The sequence below is a fragment of the Rhinoderma darwinii genome, chromosome 3, assembly GCF_050947455.1.
Source record: "Rhinoderma darwinii isolate aRhiDar2 chromosome 3, aRhiDar2.hap1, whole genome shotgun sequence".
In the NCBI taxonomy this organism is placed as follows: domain Eukaryota; kingdom Metazoa; phylum Chordata; class Amphibia; order Anura; family Rhinodermatidae; genus Rhinoderma; species Rhinoderma darwinii.
Window position 1 is genome coordinate 71,282,532 of NC_134689.1, and position 20,842 is coordinate 71,303,373.

At 41.3% G+C, this 20,842-nt stretch overlaps 1 protein-coding gene across 1 annotated transcript in view; it reads left to right on the plus strand.

The window, feature by feature from the left end:
- DOCK2 (dedicator of cytokinesis 2) overlaps window positions 1–20,842 on the plus strand; it is a 963,684-nt gene that overhangs the window by 32,825 nt on the left and 910,017 nt on the right. Inside the window, exon 3 of the mRNA XM_075859372.1 lies at window positions 7,548–7,588. Coding sequence (XP_075715487.1) covers window positions 7,548–7,588 — 41 coding nt within the window. The remainder of the gene's footprint in view (window positions 1–7,547; window positions 7,589–20,842) is intronic.

The window sequence follows — 20,842 nt, forward strand, 5'->3', positions numbered from 1 at the left end:
GTGTGTTTGGGTCTGTAGGGAGTTGGGATTTAAGAGAGTATAACTTTGAGTAGTATTGGTGGAACATGTCCGCTTGTTGATTAGGATCATAGATCATACGTCCCTGTGCATCCCTTAAAGCAGACGGGGTCGATTGGGCTTTTTTGTCTCTTAATTGAGCCGCAAGTAAAGTATGAGCCTTATTTCCCCTCTCGTAGTATCGTTGCTTAGTATATAAGAGCATCTTTTCCACTTTAGCGATAGAGAGATCTTTTAGTTTTCCCCGTGTGGCAATGATTCGTCGAAGAATGGAAATCGAAGGAGAAAGGGACATTTTACGCTCTAGTTTTGTGAGGATCGTTGTTAAATCTAAGCGCTGTTGGGTTTTATCTCGCTTAATGTGAGAAGAGAGGGAAATACAGTGCCCTCTGAGAACCGCCTTGTGCGCTTCCCATATTGTGGCTAATGAGGGAACCGAATCTTTGTTAAGAGCAAAGTAGGAATCAATGTGTGTTTTAAGCGTCTCCCTATTCTCTGGGGATTTAATCAAACGTTCATTCAGCCTCCAGTGACATATCCGGGTAGTTCGTAGGTCAGGATGCAGATCCAACAAAATTGGAGCGTGGTCCGACCAAGTAATAGAACAGACGTCAGCCGAAAAGGTTGATTGAAGACCTGGTATATTGCCAAGAAAGAGATCAATCCGGGTGTGAGTCCTATGTGGGTGTGAGTAAAAGGTATATTGTAAGGCCGACGGATTTGAGATTCGCCATAAATCATAAAGGTTATATTTACGAATCAGACGACGAAATGCCGATGTTCGTTGACGCAATTTCAAGGGTGGGGAAAGGGAACTAAGCGAGTGTCTATCCATGATATCTGAGAAGGGAAGGTTAAAGTCACCACCTATAAACAAAGTCGTAGGTGGTAAACGAGAAATTTTAGCAAAGACTCTCTCCAAGAAGGGGATTTGTAACGTGTTACAATAAAGTGATCGGAACACCTTTCAGGGTCCCTGCGAGGATAACATATCTCCCTTGTGGGTCAACAATAGATCTTGTAACTTGTAATGGACAATCCTTTAATATTAAAATAGCGACAACGGCCATTTTCTTATTTTGAACAGCTGTGTATGCAATAGGAAAGTGAGGTAATGCGAATTTGAAAGACCCAGAACTGTCATGGTGCGTTTCTTGTAGGAAGGCAATATCTGCTCTCAAGTGCTTCAGCTCTCGGAGTGTGAGACGCCTCTTAACATTAGAGTTTAAGCCCTTAACATTCAAGGATACTATACGTGCCATGACAGTTCCATAAGTAGTGAAGCAAGTATGAACAACGAACCCAAAGGGTCCACCAACCTGTATGTAGAGTGGAGTGTCAGGAAGAGGAGTTGCCACAGCATTATTATATTCCCAGTCCACAAACCAGATCTCCTATTTAAGAAAGAAAGGTGAAGGAAAAAGGGGAAGGGATTGGGGAGACAAACGACCACAGACAAAAAATACAACAGATAACAATCTTGCATTATGAAGTCGGTTAAACGACAATGAATGGAATCTAGGTTCCATATGAAGACTAGCATAGTAACGAAATTCTCACACGTATGTGACAATGTGACCACTAGATGCATCAGATGCACTAGGAGGATATAGCGTCTCCATAAGGGAGAAGAACCACTAGAAGCCAAATCTATCAGCAACAACAGCCATCAACCCCAGTAGCTGGGATGAACAAATTCTGTACAATCTACATTTATGAAACGCCGCTATGGCCTTTAAGAAAGAAAATAACATTCTTTTACATAAAGTGAACTTTCAGTGCGGTCTAAGCACATAAACATGCAGAAAAGAGTATGAGCCTCCTTGAACAAATACGTTATCGTTGAAATGGTGGTTTGGGTCCGCGGTCAAACATGGATCCTCGTGAATTAGCAGCTTTCCTCTGTGAGGAGACCTTTTGCCACACAGGTGATGGCGGGGGCAGAGGCGGACAGAGTTCCCATTCGGGCAGTTTCGGGACCGGAATGTCCAGAATATCACAAAAAGCCCGGACATCCGACGATGTTCTGAGAACCGCTGAACGGCCATCTCTTCTGGCTGTGAGACTAAACGGGAATCCCCATCGGTATAAAATATTATTTTCTCGAAGTGTAGAAAGTAAAGGACGTAGTTGTCTACGCCTGTGTAGCGTGATCCATGACAGATCCGGTAACAGTTGGACGTTGGAACCCTTGTATTGAATAGATCGGTGAGCTCTAGCTTTATTATAATGGTTTCCTTCAGCTCATAATCAGTCACACAGCAGATAATATCACGAGGTAGAGGTGAATCCCCTTTAGGTCTCAGAGCTCTGTGAACCCTATCTAACTTGATAGTATGGTCAGTTGGAGCGTCCAGGACATTATTAAAAATAGCCGCTAATACTTCCTTCAGATTTTCATCTTGAGTAGCTTCAGGTACACCCCGAACTCTAATATTATGTCTTCTACCTCTGTTATCCAGATCTTCCAGATGCTTTTGATAATCAGAAAGAGCAGTATGTTGTGCTACTACTGTGATTTGCAACCAAGATACATATTGGCGAGTACAATCATTGTCGTCCTCTAACGATTCCACTCTGTGAAAGATTTTCTGTATGTCTTGTCTGAGTGTTGCGATAGCCGCGTTACAGGTGTCTTTCACCTCTTCAATAAGCGATTTGAAATCATCTTGGGTAGGAAGCTGTCTTAAAAAAGACTGCCAGTCATGGCGTTTGGGAGTAGGACTCTCAGAGTCAGACGATGAGAGCCATGGTTGCGAGTCTGCGTCATGAGCACATGGTGGCAAATGATCCAAGATGGAGAGCGTCTCCATCTCAGGGTCTCTCCCCGATTTGCCCAGGTCTCTAGGGCGTTTAGATGTAGAAATTTCATTTCTGCAGGGTATCAGAGGCTTGGGGGATATAAGAAATTCCCTAGAGTCACTGACCTGAAGATTCTGTCGCGGGGGGGGGGGAGGTTGCCCCCAGAGAGTGTGGCATCTCCGACTCCGCTTCAGCAACACGTGGAGACGAGGCTGGTATAGAAGATGGCGGCAAGCCATCTCCGTTCCCCTCGCGAGGATCCCTCTCGGGGTAAGGTGCGCCTTCAACCACCATTGGCAGCGAATTAGCCAGGTCCTGTTCTTCTATGTCCGACGGACATCTGGAGGACTGTGACGCTTCGTCTTGTGAGGGCACGTGTAATGGCGCCTGTCCCGTCATCGGATTAGAGAAGAAGGCATCCAGGGTGCCACCCCTCGGGGTTCCAGAGGATGCCAGTTTAGTCTCCGGCTTCTTGGCAGACCGTCTCACCATCATAGGTACGTCGTTGGAAGCTACAACTATTATAAACCGCTTAGTTAAGGCCGGTGGTCAGAGGAGCTCCTGGCTGTGCGACTTACTCCATCGGCTTCCGGAAACGCCCCCGAGGCTGAACTCTTAATGGTTGGTAGGGGATCAAATACTTATTTCTCTGTGCACAATGCAAATAAATATATATAATTTTGACAATGTGATTTTCTTTTTTTTTTTTTTTATATATAATCTATCTCTCTCTGGTAAAATTAACCTAGCTTAAAAATTCTAGACTGTTCATGTCTTTGACAGTGGGCAAACTTACAAAATCAGCAAGGGATCAAATACTTATTTCCTTCACTGTATATATATATATATATATATATATATATATATATATATATATACACAATGAATGATCATATAGTGCAAAAACACATGTGAGGATATAGAATTTCTACTATTGAATGTGTTGATTCCACTCCTTCCACCCTATTTTTCATTTACAAAAATTGTATTGAACGAAATAAAATAAATAAAAAAGATTATGGATTAAACAGCCGTGGGACATGCTGAAATTTTGGATAACGCATTATGCGTACAGTAGCGCTTCAAGCCATATGTGTATACAGTATAGTACAGTTGAACAAATGCAATAATATTATTTTCATTGCATAATTTAAAAACAGAAATTATGTGCACTGAATGTGTATATGCATTTGCTCATAACATATTTGAGAATTATTGTCTATATATATTGAAGCAAAGGGACGAGCTGGACAAAAAAAACAAAAAAAAAACATTTTCAAAAAATTATTTTATAGAGGAAGAATCTAGAAGACAAAAATGGCTTAATATAAATATAGAAGATCTCCCTTCCAGTTTAATCCATTTGGATAACGTGTTTCCAGTTGAAGAATCCAAAATGCTTCCCTATTATGGAGATGATTTTTCCAATCACTGCCTCAGACGGGCTTTTTCACTTGTTCTATACCGTAGAATCTAAAGTATTCCAAAGAGCTGCTATGTGCATCAATAAAGTGTTTCGCTGCTTCAGATGTATCTACCAAACCGGTTCTTAAGAGAACAGCCGGTTCACGGAACTGGGGAGAAGTAGGCACCCAACCTGCTCCCCATGCACTCAATTGTATCCACATCCTTAGGACGTGAATACAATTAAGTTGTCTAACTAGCGCTGGAAAGACATGAGAACTATCAATTCCCTGCCCCACCATTCGGCGGGCCATGTGATGACGACATCGCTCCTGCCTGCGTCATTCTGCTTGAGCAGGCCTGGTCAGAGGTGACCAGGCCATTATTGCTGGAGGACAACGTAGGAACTGTGAGTATTACAGCAACAGTGGGCACTAGGATTATCACTATCTACAGGGGGCACTGTGTATGTGTGCCACTATCTACAGGGGGCACTGTGTGTTGCACTAGCTACAAGGGGCACTGTCTGTGGCACTATCTACCGGAGGCACTGTATGTGGCACTATTCTCAGAGGGCACTGTGAGTGGAAATATGTACAGGAGGCACTGTGTGGTGGTATATTCAGGAGCATAATGTATGGTGCTATTATATTTAGGGTCACAGTGTGTGGCACCATGATGATTTTGTCTTAGTTTAAAAGTACAGATATGTTAGAAAAGAGGGGAGCTGAAGACATCTGAGCGGCAAACTCTGCAGAGTTTGATAGTGGCCGGGGAACTCATCAAGCAGTTCTGGACCGGATGTAGAAGAAAATAGAATGACTCCAGTCTGAGAAGACTTCACCTGTGAGTAACTACATGTAAATGTTTATTCTCCTTCTAACTGATCAGTACTGTAGTCACTGTATAACCTGATGGTGGGTGGTATTCTCTTTTGTGAAACAACATCCCCCAGCATATCCTCACCATTGTACAGGCCATACTGGGAGCTGTAGTTTCACATTGTACAAATTTATATGGCAGGGGATAAATTGAATTTGCAAATGATCTTTGTACTGAGTTGTATTTGTATTGTTATGGTATATATGTATTGACCTTGGTTCTGGTGCTGTATTTATGTACCAAGCTTGGTTATATTGCTCTATGTATGCACTGAGCTTTGTTCTGGTACTGTATTTATATATTGAGTTTGGTTTTGTTGCTGTATATATGTATTGAGCGTGGTTCTGGTGCTTTATGTATGTACTGAGCATGGTTCTGATGCTTTATTTATTTAATGAACTTGATGCTGGTGCTTTATGTACTGAGCTTGGTTCTTGTGTTGTATTTATGTACTGAGCTTGGTTCTGGTGTTTTATTTATGTTATGAGCTTGATTCTTGGACTGTATTTATATACTGAGTTTGGTTATGTATATATGTACTGAGCTTGGTTCTGGTACTGTATTTATGTTATGAGCTTGATTCTGGGGATGTATTTATGTACTGAGCTTGGTTCTAGTACTATATTCATGTAATGTGCTTGTTTCTGGTACTGTATGTATGTACTGAACTTGGTTCTGGTACTATATTTATGTACTGAGATTGGTTCTGCTTCTGTATATATGTACTGAGTTTGGTACTGGTACTGTATTTATGTACTGAGCTTGGTTCTGGTACTATATTCATGTAATAAACTTGGTTCTAGTACTGTATTTATGTACTGAGTTTGGTTCTGGTACTATATTTATGTACTGAGCTTGGTTCTGGTGTTGTATATATGTACTGAGCTTGGTTCTGGAGTTGTATATATGTACTGAGCTTGGTTACTGCCCTGTATTTATGTTTTGAGCTTTGTCCTGGCACTATATCTATGTAATGATCTTGTTTCTGGTGATGTAGTTTTGTACTGAGTTAGATTCTGGCAAGAGAGCCGGCCATTGGCCGAACATTCGTTCATCTAAGTATTGCTGCAGACTCCAGCATAAACATTAAGTAAACAGAAGCAAATCAAGCTCAACTTGCCACATCTTAGAGCACTATCCCCTGCCCTATTCAGTCAAGGACTCTACTCAGCAAGCTTCAATAATTATGCCAACTCCGTTCAAGCCGTAATTTATACGGCTAGCAGTTGGCAGCATCACATATTGAAGATCCTTCCTGCTCAGGTCAAGTCTCAGCAGTTGCAATACGAAACAGGAGCCAGTTAGTGAGTACTATCGGAATAGGGTTGTATGGACATGTGCTTGAGCTTCTTCTGATGGACATGTTTCTGAGCAATTTCTGGTGGGCATGCGGTTGAGCTACTTCTGGAGGACATGTGGCTGAGCTATTTCTGGGTTCATATGGCTGAGTTATTTCTTGTGTGACATGAGCTGTTTTAGGAGGGGAGCATGTGGTTGTACTGATTGTTGGGGGGGGGGGGGCTGTGGCTGCACCGTGTCATGTGGGACATGGATCTGTGTTATTTCTTGGGGAGGGCAAAAGGCCTGTACTATTTCTTGTAGGGCATGGAGCTATATCATTACTTGGCAGGCATAGGCCTACAACATTGAATGTAATATATGTAATCTGCAGCCCCGAGTGGAGTCAGGGGCTGCATCTGAGACCCACGTGATGAAGTATGTTTTCCCCACTGTCCTAAAGGCTATATATATGCTGCGGTCCCAAAGATCAGCTATTTGGAACTTGATGTTAATACAAAATATATTCAGAAATGATAGCATAAGAAAGTAGAACGTAGACCAGTTACAGTGAGCAGCATAGCATGCAATGTATCCACCAACTCTAGGTTGTACCTGGTGTTACTCACCTCCACTTCTCTGAACAGCACAGGAAACTGTAAAAAAGGCCTTTTACCAACTAAATAAATTGTGTTGTCTTCTTAGATATGGTGTTCGAAACAAACTGCCTCACGTTAAATTGATGAAAGCAAATTAACATTTTGCAAGCTGAAGTAACCTCTGATACTGACTATGAAAGGAAGCTATATTTTTTAAATACAGTAATAGTTACCATATAAGGAGGAATTAAAGTCCAAAAGGGCATGCATATGAATAATTTTATCGTTTTTTGTCAGTTTCTATTTTATGTACCTTCTACCTTTCTATATTCCATTCTTAGCACACAAATATATTATATGAATTTACATGCAATATACTCTAAATAATGGTTTTCCTAATGAATCCAAAGTGAATCAAATCAAAAGCTCAATGTAGGATGTTTTAGTTGTATTTATGCAGACACACAAATTGTTACAGTATATCATTTGTAAGTGTGAACATTGTAACCTACAATTTTTCCAAACATTTTATAATGTGAATATAATATGCATTTTCATTCTTAGGCTGGTACAGAGGATATCTGGTAAAACAAAGGATACATGTGGTAAGATTAAATTGATTTCTATCTTTCATTTGATTTATCACTCTCCTTGTAGAGAACATGATTGAATGTCGTAAAATGATTGCAAAGATTTATTTTCATTCCTGTATCTTAATAAAATGAATGATTTTTGCAAAGTTTAATTGTGTTTTATAAATGTGTATATAAATGATTCAATTTTCAGCAATTATTTCCTTTTTCTAATTAATAAAATTAAGAAATGCACTTTAGAATTAATTTAGCAATTTACAAAAGCAAACGTTTATAGGTATATCTATGCTGACACTTATATTTCAAATTGGTTAACGGACTGATGAAAAGTGCTTTTAATTGTAATATGTAAACCATCTTCAGCCCCTTAAGGAAGCGGCCCATTTTGGCCTTCCGGTCATGGCAATTCTTCTTTTTGTTTTTTTCATAGTTGTATTCCAAGAGCCATTACTTTTTTATATTTCCATCGACATGAAGGCTTGGTTTTTGCAGGACTAGTTGTATTCTTAATGCATTTTGGGGTACATATAATGTATTGTATAACTTTTATGAATTTTTGTTGCGGGGGGTAGAAAAAAAACCCTGCCATTGTTTTATGAGTTTTGCTTTTACGTCATTTACCATATGACATGTTAACTTTATTCTGCAGGTCAGTATTATAACAGCAATACCAAATTTCTAGAGTTTTTTTGATGTTTTACTACTGTTGCAAAGTAAAAACACTTTCTTTAGGAAAATCATTTGTTTTTGTGTCGCTATATTTTGAGAGCCATAACTTTTTTATATTTTGTCAGCAGAGCTGTGAGGGCTTGTTTTTTGTGGAATCAGTTGACATGTTTATTGGAACTATTTTGGGATTAATGGGATTTTTTTTCATCTCAATTTATACCGTTTTTTGGGAGGTAAGATGAACAAAAAAAAAGAATTCTGGTATTGCTTTTTATATTTATTTTTTACTGCGTTCAAGTGAAATAACGTGAAAATTTTATTTTATGGAAGCGGCAATACCAATCATGTTTACTTTTTTTTTTAACATAATAAAGCGTTTTTAATGGGGGGAAAAGGTAGGTTGTTTTTTAAAATTGCAGTGTATTAGGCATCCTAATAGGTGTACTAAAGATGACAGCCCTCGGGGCTATTGTTAGACCCCTGGCTATCATAGAAGCCCATCGACATTTCATGATCGGTGTGACAGGGGGAGCCCCCTCCCTCCCTCTGACTAATTACATGCATATAAAAGGTTAAAAAGACAGAATCTGAGTTATCTCTGATCCCGGCAGTCAGGGCAGTTTTACACAATGGTGGGCTCAGTGCAAAGGTCTCCTATCTGCACATTTCTCAGAAGGTCAACTCCAAGTCCACACAGGATCCTTGGCTTTGATTAAATTCCAACAGGTGACAGTCTCCTCTGCAGCTCCAGCGACCCCTACTCCCTCTCACTGTAACCCTGTAATGTGGATCGACACCAGAGAGTGGGTCTGTGGCAAGTAGAATCAGGGTCTAATCTTAAACAGAACAGACACATAGCATACATAGCAGATCATCTCCACAACTCCCCAGGCTGGATGGGTATTCAAATAACAGCCCAAATTCCGCTCAGCCATGAGCCACTAAAACCCTTCAAAGCAAAGCTAAAAATAATCAGCTCAGAATTTTTCACCTAAGAACTAAATTAGGCACACTTTAATTTTCCCTTTTCTATGTCCCAAACTGCCCAGGGACCCTGATCCTTAGGACTCTAAGAACGTGACCCCAGCAAAAAGCTGACAGTGGAGTTATAGGGTGAATTCACATACTGCGGAATTGCTGCAGATTTTCAGTACGGATTCCGCACTAAAAATCAGCAGCCATTTACAATACAATACATGCGAATGGGGTTTGTAAAGACCCCATTCACATGTAGCTGAAAATATCGGGTAAGGAATTGAATGCCCGTTGCAGATTTTCTAATCTGCAGCATGTCAATTCTGTCCTGTATTTTTACAGTGAATTTCACCCCTTACAATGCAAGGAATTAAATCCATGTTAAAATCCATGATTTGCTTTGAAATCCAAGACGTAAAAAGTCATTAAAGAGGCTCTGTCACCAGATTTTCCAACCCCTATCTCGTATTGCAGCAGATCGGCGCTGTAATGTAGATAACAGTAAAGTTAGTTTTTTTCAAAAACGAGCATTTTTGGCCAAGTTATGACCATTTTTATATTTATGCAAATGAGCCTTTCTTAAGTACAACTGGGCGTGTTTAAAGTTATGTCCAAATGGGCGTGTATTGTGTGTGTACATCTGGGCGTTTTTACTTGTTTTACTAGCTGGGCGTTGTGAATAGAAGTGTATGATGCTGACGAATCAGCATCATTCACTTCTCTTCGTTACCACCCAGCTTCTGGCAGTTCACAGACACCCAGTGTGTCCTCGCTCATCCGACACGATGAAGTTCCTGTGGGAGGAAGTGAGTGACGTCACAGCGTGATCTCGCGAGATCACGCTGTGTGCCTGTGCACTGCCAGAAGCTGGGTGGTAACGAAGAGAAGTGGGTGATGCTGATTCGTCAGCATCATACACTTCCATTCACAACGCCCAGCTAGTAAAACAAGTAAAAACGCCCAGATGTAACGAACACAATACACGCCCAGTTGTACTTAAGAAAGGCTCATTTGCATAAATATAAAAATGGTCATAACTTGGCCAAAAATGCTCGTTTTTGAAAAAAACAACAACAACAACACGTTACTGTTATCTACATTGCAGCGCCGATCTGCTGCAATAGGAGATAGGGGTTTGAAAATCTGGTGACAGAGCCTCTTTAACATGTGGACTCTCTGTCAGGCCATGTTCATATTACGCTTGGAGCCTATGTTTGACGTATATACTGGAAAAAACATTGTAGACTACGCTATTCCATACAAATGTATACACTAAAACCTATATTGCGCGGTATAAGTTTTTTCAATGGGAGATTATTATCGGCAGAACCCACTGTAGGTCTATACAGTAAGATATATCATAGTCTTCCATGGAGCTATATATCAGGAGATCCAAAGGTGATGTGCACAGTGTCTCAGATATATAACCTCTTAACGCCGAAGGACGGATATATCCGTCCTCAGCAGCTGCTAGTTCATGCAGGAGGACGGATATATCCGTCCTGTAATCGTGCGGGTACTGTCACTGTACCCACGCGATCACCGGCAGGAGCACGGCTGTTCTACACAGCCTGGCTCCTGCTGCAACTGCCGGAATTGAAGCGCGATCCGGTTCCGGCAGTTTAACCCATTAAATGCCGCTGTCAATAGTGACCCCATCGGCGCCCCCGCAAACAAATCGCGGGTCACCGTCGGGTTTCCATGGCAGCGGGGGTTTAACAAAGACCCCCAGGTCTGTCTTCAGCATCTGCCTGTTAGGCGATGCCGGAGGCATGACCTAACAGATTGCCTGTCAGTTTTACACTGACAGGCAATAATGCTTTGGTATACTAAGTATACCAAAGCATTATATATGCGATCAGCAGATCGCATAGTGAAGTCCCCTGGTGGGACTAAAAAAAAAAATGTCAATCAGTTAAATAAAGTTGGTGAAAAAAATAAAATAAAAATTACAGTGAAAATCAAATAAAACTACTTTTTTGTGGTTTTATTTAGAAAAAGTGTCAAAACAAATCACACATACACATATATGGTATCCCCGCGATCATAACAACTTGAACAATAAAATTAACACATTAATTAAACCGCTGGATGAACGGCGTCCAAAAAAAACGCTAAAAACAACGGAAAAATTTGCTCTTTTCTCCCATTCCCCCCATAAAAAAATTAAATAAAAATTAATCTATAAGTCCTATGTTCCCCAAAATAGTACTAATGAAAACTACACATTGGCCCGCAAAAATCAAGCCCACATATGGCCACATTGACGGAAAAATAAAAACGTTACGGCTCTTGGAATGCGGCGATGCAAAAACAAGTAATTTTTTTCTAAAAGGCTTTTTATTGTGCAAACGTAGGAAAACATATAAAACCTTTACATATTTGGTATCCCCGTAATCGTGCCGACCCATAGAATAAAGTTAACATGTTATTTACGCTGCACAGTAAACGGCGTAAATTTATAACGTGAAAATCAATGCTGGAATAGCTGCTTATTTTCAATACTCTCCTAAAATAAAGTTAATAAAAGTTAATCAATATATTATAAGCTTCTAAAAATGGTACAATTACAAAATACAACTCGTCCCGCAAAAAACAAGCCCTTATACGGCTATGTCGACGGAATAAAAAAAAGTTACGACTCTTGGAATGCGACCATGAAAAAACAAAAAATAATCCTTGGTCATTAACGTGCAAAATGGCCCGGTCATTAAGGGGTTAAATAAATAACTAACAATCTGTAGGGGGTTAGTGTTTGTGATGGGTGCAGAATTCTGAGCAGGACTCCTTCACAAGAGGCAGCCATTTAAATCCCCAATCTCGATACAAAAAAACATGGTGCTATAAGTGCTGTGTGCTCTATTTACAATCGCTGTCCTAGGAGCGCTGTTTGCTCTTTCACATTGGGGTGGGGGACGGGCAATATGTTGATGATCCCAAGACTATGCTTGCTCTGACCGCTGTTGTGTCACCTCTTCTGCTTTTTTTAAAGACAGTTTGAGGTCTAATGCAACAATGTTGCCCACCATGTTCAAATATGAGGTGCTATATTTCAGACCGAAAACTGTTTCCGATATACAACTTCAAATGAAGAATCCTGCATAATTTTTTTATTTTATGGAGACTTCTCATTAAAAATATGTTTAAACTGCCCATATTTATATTCGGCGATATGAATATATATTATCATCATATTTGGGGTCCTTATGGGACAGATCCTAAATACAGTCAAGTGCCTAAGACCTAATTCTCATCCCTAATAATTAGGGATGAGCGAATCGATTCTGCTCAAATAAAATCTGGTCCTAATTTTCCAAAAGATTGGGATTTGGCGAATTGCAAAACTTTTGGGGTTCATAGTGCACAAATCATGATAAAATGGTGGGCCGGCCGTGAGCACCGACCGTAATTTTACAGATAAAAAAAAGGATCATATGACCTCTGGAGGGCTTCACTATAGTGCCTTGCAGTTCCCAAAATGCCATGCGGTTATCCCTCCCTCTAGAGAAGAGGGATAGAGAAGAGAAAGTGGAGCTCCTCTAAGTTAATATTGTTTTGTAAAACACTTTAGTCGTAAAATGTCATTGACTAGTTAGCCTCACCTAGTAAGGTTTCGGCGAGTATAGGCACATCGCTACTGCTTGGCATCTGTGAGTCGGAAGATTTGTCTTGATGTCGGCTGCCACCCACTGCAGTCCCTCAGGTGGATAGGATCCTTTATTCCCGGGGAAACAAGTCATTCAAGAGAAGGCAGAAAAACTGTGCCGCGTTCTGGTCACTGCAGGTAGGTATTCAAACAGATGTCTTTTTTATTTGGTAGAATTTATTGTAATGCAGTACTACGCTTTTCAGGACCAGACAGGTCCCATCAACAGGTTCATACAATTGCACATGGATAGTGCGTTGTTAAATACCCGGTCTTTTTATGTTAATGTGTTTGTTACTGTGCATAGGGTGAAAACTGCCAATCAGCGGTAGGGTCAGCAGCAGCTCATGAATACGCCGGACTCCTTACAGTGCTACCATCGCGCTGCAACGTTTAACCGGTTCAGGACCGGGCTATTTTGAGCTTTCAGGACCAGACATTTTTAGCTATTTTTATCACGCGTTACTTAAACGGCTATAACTTTTTTATTTGTTGGGCTAGCGACGTGATTTTTGTGATGTTTTTTTCTAAGACAATGCAGATTTATTTTTTTATCAGGGGAAATCAGCCATCTTATAGCCACTATTGTCACTAATAGGGCTGTGCTGGTTCTAATAAGACCCAGCAGCAACCTTTCACTTACGGCATGCGGCGATCATGTGACCAGTCACATGATCACCCGGACCACTAGAGCCTCTATTCACATACACAGCGATCATTGAACGCTGTTTGGAAGAGATCAGAGAAGATAGAAGCAGCGAAAGCTGCTTCTATATTCTCCTCACGGACCCGACATTCAGCTGCCTGATCGCTCGGGCAGTCAGCTAAAACCTGTGCGATAAATACACTGTGGCGCAGGTTTTAAGGACCCCGACCGCCCGACGTATATACATAGCTGGCAGTCGGGAACCGGTTAAACTGTAAGTTCCCAAACTGTGTAGCTTTAAACTGAAAGTACATGTGAAATTATGTATATTTGTTATATAAATTATGTTAATTTGCCTTGATAATTTACATTAGTGTCAGTTATAGCGCCCTTTCTAAAGTGTCTTAAATCCTGCGTCACCTTCACCAGTGTAACGAATGGTTTGCTGTCTCCCTGGTGCCAGGGTTCGGCATGTGGTGAAACGGGTGGACAAATTGCTGGGAGGGGCTGGTGATGATCCAGCTGTTGTGGTCCATGTCGGTACCAACGACAGAATAAATGGTAGGTGGAGGAGCCTTAAGAATAATTTTAAAGAACTAGGCTACAAGCTGAAGGGAAGGACCTCCAAGGTTGTATTCTCAGGAATACTGCCTGTGCCATGCGCATCACAGGAAAGACAACGGGAGCTCAGGGAGTTAAATGCCTGGCTTAAGTCTTGGTGTAGAGGAGAATGCTTTGGGTTCCTAGAGCACTGGGCTGACTTTTCATTGGGGTACAAACTGTATTCTGCAGATGTTTTGCACCTAAATGGAAGGGGGTCCGCTGTGCTGGGGGAGAGAATTCTAGCTGGGGTGGAGGAGTGTTTAAACTAGGGCTGAGGAGTTTAGCCCACATCTACCCTGCTGGTCCCCATGCGATTTCAGAGAGAAGTATGTGAGGTGTGCAAGAAACGCTTCCATTTGGCTTCGGTTTGTCCATGTTGCACACTCCCTCTATTCCAGGGGGAACCTCTTCACAGATGGTCCGCCCTTGGACTGGGGCTGATATTTTCCACCTGGCCATTATGGTTAACCCCCTCACACTAGATCTACACCCATTTTCTTACTTCCAACAACACCATAATATCCCCTCCTCTGCTTTTTTCCACTAACAACAAATTAGATACTACATGCAACATACTTTTGGATCTGTCCGGGTCACAATGTCTACCAACTTTGAAAAATTATGTTCCACATCACCACAACTAAGGGTCTTATATCCGCAATTTATGCCATGCTGCTCTCTCCAGATAACCCCAATCCACCCATACATAAATACATGACTAAGTGGGAAACAATATTATGCAGATCTATTCCTCTTACACTGTGGCAGATAATTTGGTCGAAGGCAAAACTTCCATTTGCACGACATATAAAGAAAATCAGTATAAAATTCTTATGTTTTGGTAACACACCCCTGCCGTTCTACATAGCTTCAACCCGAACATGCCCTCGGTGTGTTGGCGATGTCAGAGTCAGGTGGGTAACCTGTTTCATATTTTTTGGAGTGTCCCCTTGTGACACCGTTCTGGTTAGAAGTTAAAGGTCTGGCAGATGCAGTGGTGCAACAAGATATTCCCCTGGATCCCCTACACTATTTGCTAAATGTCCCTCCTCGGTTAATAGGGAAACACCTGGCTCGCCTATTTCAGAACTGTCTGATGGCAGCTAAGACCCTGATTGCGTGGAAGTGGAAGCAAATCACACCTCCTACTAACACTGACTTGCTGACTAGAATTAGAGAAATCCGCACTATGTAATTTATGACTGCTTCGCTGACCAATTCTTTAGACCGATTCAAATTTATTTGGGACCCATGGGATATATATTGGATTTCTATGTCATCTGGATAGCTCTTTCACCAGTCGCCTATAGAGTTCTGCCCTGAGCATAACTTATAACCTTCCTTCTCCTCCTACTGTTCTTACCCCTTGTCTTTGTCTTGTCTAGTTCAGTCTCCCAGTTGGGACTTGATTCCTTACCATTTGTTACGCATCTATATACTTGTGTACTTTTGTACAATTGGTACAATCTGATTGTATGATTCGTGTTTTTTTTTCTCTGTTTTTCTTTGTACGATTAATACAACCTGACCTTCTGTTTTATAGTTCGATATAAACTTTGGAAAAAATCTCCAATAAAAACACAGTTGAAACCAAATTAGTAGACTGCGGACCCTCATGTTCCTAGAGGGGATTCGCCCATGCCAAATCCTTACCAGACAATAGGGAGACGATGAACGCAATTTTAGTTTTGTCAGAAGAGAACAAATGGTGCAAGCAATTTGAAGTGGATCTTGCACTGGTTGAGGAAGCCTCGACAGGCTTTGAGATCTCTATCATAGCAGGGTGGAAGTGACATGACTTGCATGACTCGAACAGCAGTCTTGGATTTTCCAGCAGGGTCCATGGCCTGAGCAAACTGTAACATCCAGTTGGTTGTGACCCTCTGGACTACTCCACAGATGAGAGTAGCAGCTGGCAACAGATAACAAACCACAGGCAGGTAGCTCGTAGCAGGATATGGGCAGGCAACAGGTAGCTGAAATACTGGATACAGGCTGGTGCCGGATTACTGGACAAGAGTTGGTGCAGGAATACTGTATACAGGCAAGAACCTCTTTCTTCTACTGAATACAGACAGAAACAAGATTTCTGGATAAAGGCAGGTACCAGAGGCAGGTACCGGATTACTGGATACAGGCAGGAATCGGATTACTGGATACAGGCAGACACCCGATTACTGGATACAGGCAGGTACCGGATTATTGGACACAGGCAGAAACCGTATTACTCGGTACAGGCAGGAACAGGATTAATGGATAGAGGCAGGAACTGGATTACTGGATGCAGGTAGGTATCGGATTATTGGACACAGGCAGGAACCAGATTACTGGACACCAGCTGATTACGGATTACTGTTAACGGACACAGGCTATGGGAAACAGGATACGGGAACCTTCACAGGATTTCACGAGGTTTGTCCAACATTGCTCAGGCACTGGGGCAGACGGCAGGCTCACTTATAAAGCCCGGGGTGTATAGGTATAGGCTGGGGACACTTTTACCGGTGCGCGTGCTGGTCACGTAAGACACAGCAAGAGCATGCGTGAGCACCTTAGGGGTACAGAGCAGGGGAGGAGGCAGGGAGCAGAAAGTGCCGGCGTCCCTGAGAAGGGAGGGGGAGACAGCGGCGAGCACAAACGGACCGATGTCCGCGGCCGCCAGAGATAGAGAAATGCCAGCATCATTGGCCGCTGGCGTTACAACTAGCAGAGGAGGGCACACATAGGTTTCTTCAATTCGCCACATCACTTGTGCTCATCACTAATACAGAGCAGGGAAATTCAGGAAGCGTTAGAAAAATTAGGGGTCGCTGCCACTGACGCCAAAGTAAGTTATCTCCACAAACTATTTTTTTTTTAATGCATTTATATTGCAAATATATTTAAAAGGACATTTATGGCATATTCACAGGATATGCCATAAATCTCTAGAACCCCTTTAAATTCACATGTTCTCTTACTAATAAAATATTTTTAGTGAAATAGCCCTTTTAAGTTCAAACTATACCGCATCCTTAATGGGTTAAAGATTATCTCATGAGCACCTAAGATAAAATAAATCTCACAATTTAATAATGAGGCAGAACTGGCCAAATGGTTAACATCCTTACATAAATCGTTGTTCAAGATCGATTCCACGCAAGATGTTATCCACTACATTAGGAAATATCACGAGAACCCCTTAATGACCAGGCCTGAAAACACCTTATAGCAACCCTCCGATCTGGGACAACATGATTGTAGAGAACATGATTGAATGTCGTAAAATGATTGCAAATATTTATTTTCATTCCTGTATCTTAATAAAATGAATGATTTTTGCAAAGTTTAATTGTGTTTTATAAATGTGTATATAAATGATTCAATTTTCAGCAATTATTTCCTTTTTCTAATTAATAAAATTAAGAAATGCACTTTAGAATTAATTTAGCAATTTACAAAAGCAAACGTTTATAGGTATATCTATGCTGACACTTATATTTCAAATTGGTTAACGGACTGATGAAAAGTGCTTTTAATTGTAATATGTAAACCATCTTCAGCCCCTTAAGGAAGCGGCCCATTTTGGCCTTCCGGTCATGGCAATTCTTCTTTTTGTTTTTTTCATAGTTGTATTCCAAGAGCCATTACTTTTTTATATTTCCATCGACATGAAGGCTTGGTTTTTGCAGGACTAGTTGTATTCTTAATGCATTTTGGGGTACATATAATGTATTGTATAACTTTTATGAATTTTTGTTGCGGGGGGTAGAAAAAAAACCCTGCCATTGTTTTATGAGTTTTGCTTTTACGTCATTTACCATATGACATGTTAACTTTATTCTGCAGGTCAGTATTATAACAGCAATACCAAATTTCTAGAGTTTTTTTGATGTTTTACTACTGTTGCAAAGTAAAAACACTTTCTTTAGGAAAATCATTTGTTTTTGTGTCGCTATATTTTGAGAGCCATAACTTTTTTATATTTTGTCAGCAGAGCTGTGAGGGCTTGTTTTTTGTGGAATCAGTTGACATGTTTATTGGAACTATTTTGGGATTAATGGGATTTTTTTTCATCTCAATTTATACCGTTTTTTGGGAGGTAAGATGAACAAAAAAAAAGAATTCTGGTATTGCTTTTTATATTTATTTTTTACTGCGTTCAAGTGAAATAACGTGAAAATTTTATTTTATGGAAGCGGCAATACCAATCATGTTTACTTTTTTTTTTAACATAATAAAGCGTTTTTAATGGGGGGAAAAGGTAGGTTGTTTTTTAAAATTGCAGTGTATTAGGCATCCTAATAGGTGTACTAAAGATGACAGCCCTCGGGGCTATTGTTAGACCCCTGGCTATCATAGAAGCCCATCGACATTTCATGATCGGTGTGACAGGGGGAGCCCCCTCCCTCCCTCTGACTAATTACATGCATATAAAAGGTTAAAAAGACAGAATCTGAGTTATCTCTGATCCCGGCAGTCAGGGCAGTTTTACACAATGGTGGGCTCAGTGCAAAGGTCTCCTATCTGCACATTTCTCAGAAGGTCAACTCCAAGTCCACACAGGATCCTTGGCTTTGATTAAATTCCAACAGGTGACAGTCTCCTCTGCAGCTCCAGCGACCCCTACTCCCTCTCACTGTAACCCTGTAATGTGGATCGACACCAGAGAGTGGGTCTGTGGCAAGTAGAATCAGGGTCTAATCTTAAACAGAACAGACACATAGCATACATAGCAGATCATCTCCACAACTCCCCAGGCTGGATGGGTATTCAAATAACAGCCCAAATTCCGCTCAGCCATGAGCCACTAAAACCCTTCAAAGCAAAGCTAAAAATAATCAGCTCAGAATTTTTCACCTAAGAACTAAATTAGGCACACTTTAATTTTCCCTTTTCTATGTCCCAAACTGCCCAGGGACCCTGATCCTTAGGACTCTAAGAACGTGACCCCAGCAAAAAGCTGACAGTGGAGTTATAGGGTGAATTCACATACTGCGGAATTGCTGCAGATTTTCAGTACGGATTCCGCACTAAAAATCAGCAGCCATTTACAATACAATACATGCGAATGGGGTTTGTAAAGACCCCATTCACATGTAGCTGAAAATATCGGGTAAGGAATTGAATGCCCGTTGCAGATTTTCTAATCTGCAGCATGTCAATTCTGTCCTGTATTTTTACAGTGAATTTCACCCCTTACAATGCAAGGAATTAAATCCATGTTAAAATCCATGATTTGCTTTGAAATCCAAGACGTAAAAAGTCATTAAAGAGGCTCTGTCACCAGATTTTCCAACCCCTATCTCGTATTGCAGCAGATCGGCGCTGTAATGTAGATAACAGTAAAGTTAGTTTTTTTCAAAAACGAGCATTTTTGGCCAAGTTATGACCATTTTTATATTTATGCAAATGAGCCTTTCTTAAGTACAACTGGGCGTGTTTAAAGTTATGTCCAAATGGGCGTGTATTGTGTGTGTACATCTGGGCGTTTTTACTTGTTTTACTAGCTGGGCGTTGTGAATAGAAGTGTATGATGCTGACGAATCAGCATCATTCACTTCTCTTCGTTACCACCCAGCTTCTGGCAGTTCACAGACACCCAGTGTGTCCTCGCTCATCCGACACGATGAAGTTCCTGTGGGAGGAAGTGAGTGACGTCACAGCGTGATCTCGCGAGATCACGCTGTGTGCCTGTGCACTGCCAGAAGCTGGGTGGTAACGAAGAGAAGTGGGTGATGCTGATTCGTCAGCATCATACACTTCCATTCACAACGCCCAGCTAGTAAAACAAGTAAAAACGCCCAGATGTAACGAACACAATACACGCCCAGTTGTACTTAAGAAAGGCTCATTTGCATAAATATAAAAATGGTCATAACTTGGCCAAAAATGCTCGTTTTTGAAAAAAACAACAACAACAACACGTTACTGTTATCTACATTGCAGCGCCGATCTGCTGCAATAGGAGATAGGGGTTTGAAAATCTGGTGACAGAGCCTCTTTAACATGTGGACTCTCTGTCAGGCCATGTTCATATTACGCTTGGAGCCTATGTTTGACGTATATACTGGAAAAAACATTGTAGACTACGCTATTCCATACAAATGTATACACTAAAACCTATATTGCGCGGTATAAGTTTTTTCAATGGGAGATTATTATCGGCAGAACCCACTGTAGGTCTATACAGTAAGATATATCATAGTCTTCCATGGAGCTATATATCAGGAGATCCAAAGGTGATGTGCACAGTGTCTCAGATATATAACCTCTTAACGCCGAAGGACGGATATATCCGTCCTCAGCAGCTGCTAGTTCGTGCAGGAGGACGGATATATCCGTCCTGTAATCGTGCGGGTACTGTCACTGTACCCACGCGATCACCGGCAGGAGCACGGCTGTTCTACACAGCCTGGCTCCTGCTGCAACTGCCGGAATTGAAGCGCGATCCGGTTCCGGCAGTTTAACCCATTAAATGCCGCTGTCAATAGTGACCCCATCGGCGCCCCCGCAAACAAATCGCGGGTCACCGTCGGGTTTCCATGGCAGCGGGGGTTTAACAAAGACCCCCAGGTCTGTCTTCAGCATCTGCCTGTTAGGCGATGCCAGAGGCATGACCTAACAGATTGCCTGTCAGTTTTACACTGACAGGCAATAATGCTTTGGTATACTAAGTATACCAAAGCATTATATATGCGATCAGCAGATCGCATAGTGAAGTCCCCTGGTGGGACTAAAAAAAAAA